The 9,997-nt window shown below is 35.5% G+C and overlaps 2 protein-coding genes across 6 annotated transcripts; both read left to right on the top strand.

Annotated features, from left to right (window-relative positions):
• Nucleotides 1-3,806, top strand: LOC111277273 (uncharacterized). 5 transcript variants are annotated; one of them, XR_016343741.1, is made up of 6 exons: nucleotides 2-450; nucleotides 930-1,119; nucleotides 1,511-1,610; nucleotides 1,820-1,981; nucleotides 3,251-3,361; nucleotides 3,617-3,806. XR_016343741.1 is itself a non-coding variant. In XM_089764110.1 (5 exons), exons 2-5 carry the CDS (start codon nucleotides 940-942, stop codon nucleotides 2,635-2,637), a joined length of 465 nt encoding a protein of 154 aa, XP_089620236.1. In that variant the 5' UTR covers nucleotides 1-450; nucleotides 930-939; the 3' UTR covers nucleotides 2,638-2,853. The 5 variants fall into 5 exon arrangements, 4 of the variants coding, with proteins under 4 accessions (XP_089620236.1, XP_089620235.1, XP_089620237.1 ...); XM_089764110.1 differs by lacking the exons at nucleotides 3,251-3,361; nucleotides 3,617-3,806 and adding an exon at nucleotides 2,615-2,853 and having other exon boundaries at nucleotides 1-450; XM_089764109.1 differs by having other exon boundaries at nucleotides 3,251-3,806.
• Nucleotides 3,807-4,703: 897 nt separating this feature from the next.
• On the top strand, nucleotides 4,704-7,972 carry LOC111277922 (putative serine/threonine-protein kinase PBL7). The gene is made up of 6 exons (XM_022864359.2): nucleotides 4,704-5,268; nucleotides 5,593-5,834; nucleotides 6,128-6,513; nucleotides 6,865-6,997; nucleotides 7,180-7,269; nucleotides 7,375-7,972. Exons 1-6 carry the CDS (start codon nucleotides 4,941-4,943, stop codon nucleotides 7,537-7,539), a joined length of 1,344 nt encoding a protein of 447 aa, XP_022720094.2. The 5' UTR covers nucleotides 4,704-4,940; the 3' UTR covers nucleotides 7,540-7,972.
• Nucleotides 7,973-9,997: the final 2,025 nt, after the last annotated feature.

The raw sequence follows: 9,997 nt of genomic DNA, 5'->3' as shown, positions 1-9,997 counted from the left end.
ATATAAAATTAGAAGCGATACAGTTTTATCCTTCTTCGGAAACTTCGGGCGTCCAAAAAGAAAATGAACATAACTCATAGAGTCCATCATAGGCAAAAAATTACATGTAAAGAGTTATAATCATTATCAACCAAATTAAAGCTTTGTTTTTAATTTTTTTCTATTCGTCTAGAATTTTATTATTTTCGCTTTCTTTTTCATTTGTTGTTTTAATTTAAGTTTTATTTTCGTTTTGTTTTTCTGTGAATGATTAATAAATGAGCCAAAATGGAAAATTTGTGATTAATTTTGGGCATTAGGGAGATTTGGTCAAAGACTCAAAGAAAGCCAAGAAGGGAATACGGTGTTGTTCCTTGTTTCCCCTTATATAGCTGAGGAAATACGGTGTCGTTCTCCCAACTCTGAATTCTGAAAGCGGAGAAACCCTAATTTTATCAAGTTTTGAGCAAGGTACGTTTTATTTCTTCGTCTTTTGGATCAATTGTATGTCTGTTGTGATCTTGATATATCGAATTGAACCATGTTAAACAAAATTATCTGATCTCTCAAAAAATTAATTTAATTGGAAGTTCGTTGGCATCAATCTGTTGTAGAAAAATACCCTAATCATACACCGTTAATTAAAAAAAATAAGGGAAGATTTTGCTTTGGGATTATTATAGCAGTTCATGATGTTGGTTAATCGGAGATTGTATGCATAGTGGGAACTATAGCTGATTAAGCAGGATTTATGTTTTGGTTTTCTTAGAGAAAAAATTGCTTCTTTAGCCTGAATATGGTTGTGTATGATGTGGGTTAATATCATATTGTTTGAATACTTGGAAAATATAGCTAATTCAACAGAGTGTTTATTTTTTATTTCTTTAAGAAAATATAGCTTTGAATATGGTTATTTATCACAAATCTTGTGTATGTTGTGTACACTGTAGTTTATTGTAGATGGGAGAGCCTGAGGATGGTGCAAAGCCAAAGAGAGTGGTTTTTGTGACAGTGGGAACAACATGTTTTGATGTGCTTGTGAAAGTGGTGGATTCTCAGGAAGTTAAGGATGAGTTATTGAGAAGAGGATATACTCATCTTCTCATTCAAATGGGTCGAGGGTCTTATGTTCCTACAAAGGTATATCATCACTTTCATTGACTAGTGAGTAGCTCTTTATTTTACTTTATATAAGGTTGTGATCAATGATTTTTAATGGAAAAAAAAGAAGTGATTATTGTAATTGCTTTGATCAAATCTGTGATTAGGTGAGATTTATGGGTATGACTTCAAAAATAACAATAATTCTAAGGAAAGTATCAAAATCTTCCAACGCGATTCTATGTAAAGGAATTCACACTTTTTTGATAGGCTTGCTGGTAAAATTTAATGGTTCAAAATATAATGATAAATATGGAGAAATATCCAAATTAATCAATGCTACTACTTTTTTTCTGAACTGAAGATTGCTTCCTCTTCTTCCACGTATTCTTATTCTTGTGATTTTCCTAAGGTTTACCTTTAAATGTAGTCTACTGGTGATGATGGATCTTTGGATGTAGACTACTTCACATTTTCATCAAGCATTGCTGACCATCTGAGATCTGCGTCTCTTGTGATCAGTCATGCAGGTAGCTCTTGATATATATATTTTTCCTTTCACCCTGTTATTATCCATCTTTTCTTGGTAAAAGGTTGTATATCACTCATGGCAAAACTTTTCGAAGTCATTCTTATCCTAAAGATCTGCTTCGTTATTCTTAAATTCCCATTGTGTGGTTGTCATTTAAGTTGGTAAATCCTCAAAAATTGGTGATGAACTCTTTCCGACTTTGTGCAGGTTCTGGGAGCATATTTGAGACCTTGCAGCTTGGCAAACCTCTAATTGTGGTGGTCAATGAAGATTTGATGGATAATCATCAGAGTGAGCTAGCAGAAGAACTGGCAGACAGAAAACATTTATATTGTGCTCGTCCTCAGATACTTCACCAGACTATAGCTGGTATGGATTTGAAGTCCCTCCTTCCATACTCTCCAGGAGATGCCACACCAGTGGCCAAACTCATAAATAGGTTTCTTGGTTTTCCAGAAGATTAATGAGACTGAATATAGTAAAAGAAAGTGAGCAGGCCTAAGGGAAACTTCTTGCTGTACTTTATGGTCCAACAATGCAGTTATGGGTATTTTGATGTTCCATTGAAATTTGAATATACCCAATGGGCCTTACCTGAATATTTATTTTGCAGTTTTTATTTCTCTGGCAGAAAGTGCCACTTGAGTTTCCATAGATATCATATCTTCTCACATATTGTCACCCATTTGGTAGATAGTCTAAAACATGTACTATTATATTAACAGTTGAATGAAAATCCACTGCCCTGTTCTGTCTAAGAGGTAGTAGTTTTGGTTGATGTCATGGTTTGGCTTTGGCTTGACAGCAGATGATAATTAGTCTTTGAAGAAGTCATGGGTGTCCAAATTTAATTCCTTTTCAAGTATAGCAGAGGGTAAATAGATGCAAAGTGCTATATATCAGCATATGGTTGATTATAGTTAGTAAGTAATTAAATATTGATTGTATTTATCAGTAAAACAGTTGGTGCAAAAGTCAAGCTGAGGTTCACATGATTTGCAGGGTTTGATGTCATAGACATCTGAAAGAGGGCTTTAGGTTGAGCTTGCAATGCAGTAGTATCTTGTTTTCATTAGTCTGGACTTGGTCCTACTTGAGTTTGATTCTTTCCAGCTCCAGCTATGACTACCAAAATGCAAGTCACATGACTTCTGGTATTCATAGATGAGGATTACCATCTCTCTGTCTCAGAGATGAAGGGCTCAAATGAGAGAGAAAGAGGCAAGATACAGGGCCTACCCAACCTTGCTGACAGTGATATCATTCTGTTTGTAGGTTCATGAGGCAGGAAAAAGTTGAAAGAGCCTATTACAAATTGAGTTAATGATATCTCATGATTTTTGCTTGGCAAGGTTGTATTTGAATCATTACTGGTATCATCAAGTTTTGCATTTATGGCTACAACTTAACATAAGAATCAAAGCAGACCGGTGCATGACTATTCTACAGGACAATCAATGTTCGGAAATTATATTTTTAGAACCTTTTTTTTTTTTCATTGGACCCGCTGATTTCGGACTTATGTTAGAAAATTTACAGCTGTTTTGTCCTAGGTGACAATAATTATGGAATTGAACAATGCAAACTGGATTCTTTTATCTGATGACGCTTCTGTTCTGCGCTTATGGGGTAACCTAGAGCCTTTTTCAGGATATTGCTGAAACCCCCGAAACAGGGCAATGAAATTGGAGTCTTATAACAACTTGGCAATTAAAATTGGCATTGGAGACAAGAAAGTCAAGCAAGCAGGTTAGCTGGTGCATGGTAATCGTAACATTTCACATGCTAAACATATGCAAATCATTTCACAATGCATCTGATGCGTGTAGTTTTGAGATTAAAATAATGAACCTGTGATTTAAGAATTTAAAGTGTGGAAGCTAGAGAACTCTCGTGATTGATGCTGACCGTGATTTTTTAGTAATCTTTCATTTCATGTCCGTAAATATATTATAGTTTGGACCTTTCGATGATCGAATCCTGGTTTACCTGAATTCTATGCAGCCATTGCTGATTTGGTGTTTTGGTGTGCTCTGGTGAGCAGCACATGTGAGTATGAGACAAGTTCAACAAAGAGAAAATTTCTCTTTACTCTGCTAGCTTTATGTAATAACTAATAAATAGTACTGTAGTAGTATTTTCTATTGGATAAAACAATGGGGAACTTGGTATTTATCTATGTTATTTTGTTTCATTTTCCTTCTACAATTCCTTGGGAAAAAAAAAAGGTCCCATGAGCAGATAGCCAACAGTTCCATTTCAGATTCCTAATAAGAAACTTTAGTTAAAGAATATAGTTTAATTCAATTAGTTCATAGAGTAGTTATGAAATATAATATTTAACAATCAACATCTGTTGGTTCGAATGACAAAGAGTTCAATTCTCTTTAAATAAGATTTCGGTTTCAAATCTTATAAATAAAAAAAATAGACGAGCTTATCTCTCTTTATGAGATTTGATCCGGTTCGATTCCAAATTAATTAAAGCTTAAAGTGATTACCGAACACCGAAAAATTTTAAATAATATATATATATATAATATTTAACAAATTTAAATTCAAACTTTTGTAATCTCTTTTTATATTTTATCTTCTTTTATAAAAAAAATTCAATATGACTGGACCATTTTGGTAGGAAAGCTCAATTAATTTTCCTACACATGGGTCAAGCAACAATTTGATTGGCGCTGATAAATTCCACCATAGCCTCTCTAACTTTATCATAAAAATCACCAAGGATAAGAATTGATACACTTTCCACACTACATAGCCATGATTTCTCCTTTGTGGTTGGCTGCATTATCGTAAATTGTTTGAAATGGATCCATTATTTAAACTTTATGTAAGTTTACATATATATATATATATATATATATATATTTGGAGCTTGGAAGGTTTATCCAGGAAAGGAATGTGTGGGGTCCAAAGTCAAGGACATGGATGACACAAATTTTGCAAAATACAAGTCGATTTATTAGCAAATGATTTGGATATAAGTAATTATGTGAAATGGTAGCGAAAACTTCCAATCTTTTCTTATACAAAGAAAATGACAATTCCTTGGAAAATTACATAAGAATGGACGAATGAAGTACATAAGACACTTGTTTTATCACGAGGGAGAGAGAGAGATGAGGAAAGAGAGCTGTTTTTTGGCCATACATGTAATTTGACTTTCTGTGAAGGAAAGACTCAACCTCCCCTCCCCAACGCATTCCTTTCTCCAAAGACATTACTCTCCTCAGCTCTCTCTCTCTCCTCCTTTCCTCTTTCCTTTTCATCACTCATTTTCTTTCTTGTTCGTTACATTACTTTTTTTCTTTTGTTCATGGAATATAGCAACACCACTGCTACTGCACCACCTGCAATGTCACCAGGGCTTAGTACTGCAAAAAACCATACTCATTACAAGCAACATAATTTCCATTCTACATCTCAAAACCATCAACATAGCACCATCCTTTCCTTAAACTCCATCATTGTAATCATCGTATCCATCATCTCGATTGTCGTAGTTTTGGCAATATTTCTAATTATAGTAATGCTCCGTAGACTTAAATCTGTCAGAAAGCATGCTAGTTGCAAAGAAAGTGGTAGCATCAACAACACTGGCAGGTTCATTGCTCATACTACTATAGACTTCGATTCTAGTCCTGGTAAGTGTTCATTTTCAAAACTCATGTAATTTTAATGTTTAACATTCATTGCACAGTTCATTAATGTCATCTTTGAGAAAATCGAACATGGTTTCTTTGGCTGTCATCTCATTTTCAAATTTGAATCATCAGAATTCATTTCGAAATGAGTTTTCTATAACCAAACATACCTTTAAGGCGATTTGGTTTGTTGAAATGGATTATGTAAAGGCCTTTGAACTCAAACTTGGCATTTGAAAAATCATTAACAGATCTTTTGTTCCTTTTCATATTCTTATAATCATTAACAAACTTTGATCTTGGGATGCCTGAAAAATGGAGCAGATGTGAAGGCAAGGTGTCTATATGGAGGAAGTATGCGTGCACCTCCAAGTAGACACAGAGGGGTCCAAGTTTTCACTTACAAGGAGCTGGAATTGGCAACTGACAACTTCAGTGAGGCAAATGTGATTGGCAATGGAGGTTTTGGTGTGGTATATAAAGGAGTTCTTACAGACGGTACTGTGGCAGCAATTAAGAGGCTTCACAGAGATGGAAAGCAAGGGGAGCGTGCTTTCAGGATGGAGGTGAATGACTTCATTTATTAGCCAGCTCGTTCCCAACTTGTTTTCTCTCATCGATATTCATATCTTTCTTGGATTTTTATATCACAAACTTTTTTCAGCCTTGAATGGATTATAGTTTTGTTTATTCTGGTTTTTAAAGTCAAATACATTTAATTGTTGAGTTAAATTACTGATAACAAACTATAAAGTCAACACTATTATATTGTCATCTTTCATTAATATACTCAAACTTATAAATTCTATTCAATCTTGGCACATGGGGTTGAACTATAGCATCGGATTTTATTCTGCAGGTGGATCTACTAAGCCGGTCGAACTCTCCTTACTTGGTGGAGCTACTAGGCTACTGTGCTGACCAAAATCATAGGCTTCTGATATTTGAATTCATGCCCAATGGCACTCTCCAACAGCATCTTCATGATCCTGGCAGTCAACATAGGCCGTTGGATTGGGGAACTCGGTTAAGGATAGCCCTTGATTGTGCCAGAGCCCTTGAGTTCCTTCATGAGCATGCTACCCCTACTGTTATTCACCGTGACTTTAAGTGCACCAATATATTACTGGATCAACACCTCCGGGCTAAGGTTTCTGATTTTGGATTGGCCAAAATGGGCTCAGACAAGATCAATGGTCAGATTTCAACACGCGTGTTGGGGACCACTGGATATCTAGCTCCAGAGTGAGTGCTCCATCTTGTGTCATGCTCATGCATCTCTATTTCATTATGAGATTATCACTTCCATACCGATGAATATGCAATATTAAGCACAAACTTGCACATGAGGCATCTTACCAAGGTCCTTAGTAGGTAGTTGTCGTTTCTTATTTAATAAAGATTGTTTAGGGAAGAGAAGAACCCATGCCCTTAGACCATTTGGATAGTGATTCTGCATTAAATGCCTGTTCAGGAAAAAATTTTTCAAAGTCTTACTAAACAACAAATTTAAGTCTAGTAAAAAATGAATAGCATTGGAAAGAATGAGGGTGCTGTTTTCTGAATTTTCTTTGTCCATGGATTTTGGCACTGCAGATATGCTTCAACAGGCAAACTTACCACAAAATCAGATGTCTACAGCTATGGTGTGGTGCTTTTACAGCTTTTAACAGGCCGTGTGCCAGTTGATATCAAGAGGCCTCCTGGAGAACATGTCCTTGTTTCATGGGTTAGTGGCCGGAAGCCATCATTCTCTTAGCTGCCAATGATAAGCTATACATCAGTAATAAAGTTTTGATCTTATCAACATTTAAAGCTGCAATGTTTAAAGACAACTAGAGACACTAATTTCAGTGTCATGAATAGCTTAAAGATTGTTAAGTAATGTTCCAATGTTTGATGATTTAACAGGCACTTCCAAGGCTAACCAACAGAGATAAAGTAGAGGACATGGTTGATCCAGCTATACAAGGACAGTATTCAAAGAAGGATCTGATTCAGGTGAAGTTTGCTTCTATATTATTAGTCTTATCATACATCATCACATGAATGGTTTCACCCAGCTGGTGCTAAACTTATATTTATCTTCTAATATTTGCTCCACAGGTAGCTGCTATTGCTGCTATGTGTGTGCAACCAGAAGCCGATTATCGACCTTTAATGGTAGATGTTGTGCAGTCATTGATCCCTCTAGTTAAAAATTTCAAATCCATTAACCCCCCTGCTTCCTCTAGATTTCATCGTCAAACCTCTTCTGGTCCCAAGTATTAATAATACCTTTGAGAATTGCAGAACCCAATAATTATTTTCCCGCTCTTCACGTTGCATCAACAAGAAAAAATCTACACTGTCACAATGTACAAAACAGCCTTAGCAACTGTGGTTGCTTCCTTGCATAAGAAGTAGAGGTATTCAAGACAACAGCTGAAGCTTCAGCACTCAAATCAGAAGGAAGTGAAGAGCTTATATTTGGCATATAACTGTGGCTTTCCCATGAGCCATAGACAAGCTTCTTTACAATCATATTCTTGTATAAATTTGCTGTAAAAGGATTAATAAATTCAATATTAATTATTTTCTGTTTTCAGAAATCCGATGTTTGTCTTGGAAATTAGTAATGCTTTTCTTTTGCTATGGAAAACATTTGTCAATGTAACAGTATATAATTTCTTGAGAGTCAAGTAAATGTCAAGGGAGACTTTCTTGTATCCAAAGAGTATCAGCAATCTGCTTGAATATTATTATAAGTTAAATGGAATTAAAAGGAAAAAAAATACAGCCTAGTACTCGGTTAATCAATGTCTTGTTGGCTCCACATAAAAGCCAGAATCTTCAACCAGTACAATGCCTGATGCAGTGTAAGTACTTAAATGTTTCTTTTTCAGGATATATAGGTCAGATCTCCTAGACATGTCCGATGAAAGGAATATGACAATGAATTCCATATTGATTTATGAAAGGAGAAATCCAAGGAAAAGAGAAAAGAAGGTTGACAGGAGCAGAACTTATCAGTTCTTTGAAATACAGTGAGAATGTTGAATATTGCTATAAGGTCTTTTATATGTTTAACCAGCTGCTTTTATGTTTAACCAGCTGCAATGAAGCCGGTAGCGGAACCAGTAAACTGGGAATCTATATGCCCCGGAAGACTTATAGGGAAGAGACAAAATTATGGTTAGTGCAGCAATGCAGATTGCAGAAGATGGAGATCCGTTCTAGATGTTTGAATGTAGTGTTGGTCAATCAAGGCCGTCTGCTGTGGAAAATCACAAGACCTGATACAGCCAAAAAGGACTGTAACAAAAATATACAGAGTTTTGATGATGAGATATAGTTTACAAGCTACAAAAATACAAGAAAGGGTCACAAATTAACAGCATGGCACATCGAAAACCAAAAGTTGGTGTACTCCCATTAAAATTAAGTTCACCATCCGTGAGGATAATGACCGGCGGTTAAAGCAGTAGAATGAGTATGCAACTTCCAAGGTTTTAATGTTTTTGTTGCTCCATCATTTTCACTCTTATCTGTAATTAGGACATGGTACCAATAGGAAGCTTCATAAAAAAGGCAGTCCCGGAGTCTTACGTTGTATAGGTAGTTTGGTACTAAATTGAAAATCGACAAGATGTTTAACAGAGTAATTCACCTTTTTCAGGACTTTGAAATCTTGGGTTTTGTTTTTGGTTGTATCAATAATGGTAAATCTAGTACATGGTAAGAAAACCTTAATCCACTCTTCTGTACAAAAAGATCAGAGTGAACCAGTGAACCATGTCTGACCAAAAAAAAAAAAAATCAGTGAAACTTGGTTTGACAGCCACCAGCCAACACCAAGTTGTTGGGGAGTTGTTATCGGGAGATTTTTCTCTTTCTATATTCCCTTTTAAAGAAGGAAAACAGACCACCATCTTTAACATTTCATGCATCATGTTGGTTTCTCCAACATGTAGGATGAATCAGGTAGCTTAGGCTATCAACATTGATGTCTGAAAACAACAATGTGAAGAATCATAAAGAACAAAGGAAAAAGATATTGTCTAGCTTTCCCACTTCAAACCTAAACCTGATTAACATTTAGGATAATGAAAATTCGATGAGTGATTGTTAGGATGAAATTCATAGAATTCAGAAAATTTGTGAACAATTCTACTCAAGTTATTCGAAGCAACGGTTGATCTTTTTTACCCTTGAAAACTGTAATTCTCCTAAGACCAACGAGGAGACCATGGTTACAACCCATTTTCAGTTTGCCAGGCCTATGTTAAATCCAGTTCTTCGGGACAGGTCTTAAAAATAAATTAGACCATTACCAGGCCCAAGAATTAAGATCATTCACTCAAACCATATTAAGGGTATTAGGCCCAACTTTGATGTTTTTACATCACCAACCACCAAACAATTAATTAATATATTAATGCATTGAATGTGGCCCACATGGAGTTGTTTCTGGCTTTTTCCTATCCGTCGGAACCCAACTCTTCGGTTCACAAATTCTAAGAACATATTGTATCAACAACGTTGAAAATCACCAAAATGAAGCCAAAGCTTTCATTGATACGGAAATCTCAAGCCTTTAATTGATTTATTAGTCATCTTTCAATTTTGAAAGCTCACTTGGCTTACCATGGAGTATGATTTCCCCATGGCCACATTCAAGAACTACAACTTAGCAATGGATCTTGTCAGAACTCAGAAGAAAAATATATCAAGAACCATTCTGTCTAGA

Source organism: Durio zibethinus, chromosome 7 (genome assembly GCF_047325235.1).
Source record: "Durio zibethinus cultivar Kanyao isolate XHJ-2024 chromosome 7, ASM4732523v1, whole genome shotgun sequence".
Taxonomy (NCBI): domain Eukaryota; kingdom Viridiplantae; phylum Streptophyta; class Magnoliopsida; order Malvales; family Malvaceae; genus Durio; species Durio zibethinus.
The sequence above is the reverse complement of the archived record's forward strand: the minus strand, read 5'-3'. Positions and strand labels throughout refer to the sequence as shown.

Bases quoted from the DNA above. Each gene is read 5' to 3' on its own strand.
- LOC111277273 (XM_022863596.2), top strand. From the start codon at position 940: ATGGGAGAGCCTGAGGATGGTGCAAAGCCAAAGAGAGTGGTTTTTGTG. The intron at 1,120-1,510 runs GTATATCATCAC...CTTTAAATGTAG, and splicing joins GGTCTTATGTTCCTACAAAG to TCTACTGGTGATGATGGATC. The intron at 1,611-1,819 runs GTAGCTCTTGAT...GACTTTGTGCAG, and splicing joins TCTTGTGATCAGTCATGCAG to GTTCTGGGAGCATATTTGAG.
- LOC111277922 (XM_022864359.2), top strand. From the start codon at position 4,941: ATGGAATATAGCAACACCACTGCTACTGCACCACCTGCAATGTCACCA. The intron at 5,835-6,127 runs GTGAATGACTTC...TTTATTCTGCAG, and splicing joins AGCGTGCTTTCAGGATGGAG to GTGGATCTACTAAGCCGGTC. The intron at 6,514-6,864 runs GTGAGTGCTCCA...TTGGCACTGCAG, and splicing joins ACTGGATATCTAGCTCCAGA to ATATGCTTCAACAGGCAAAC.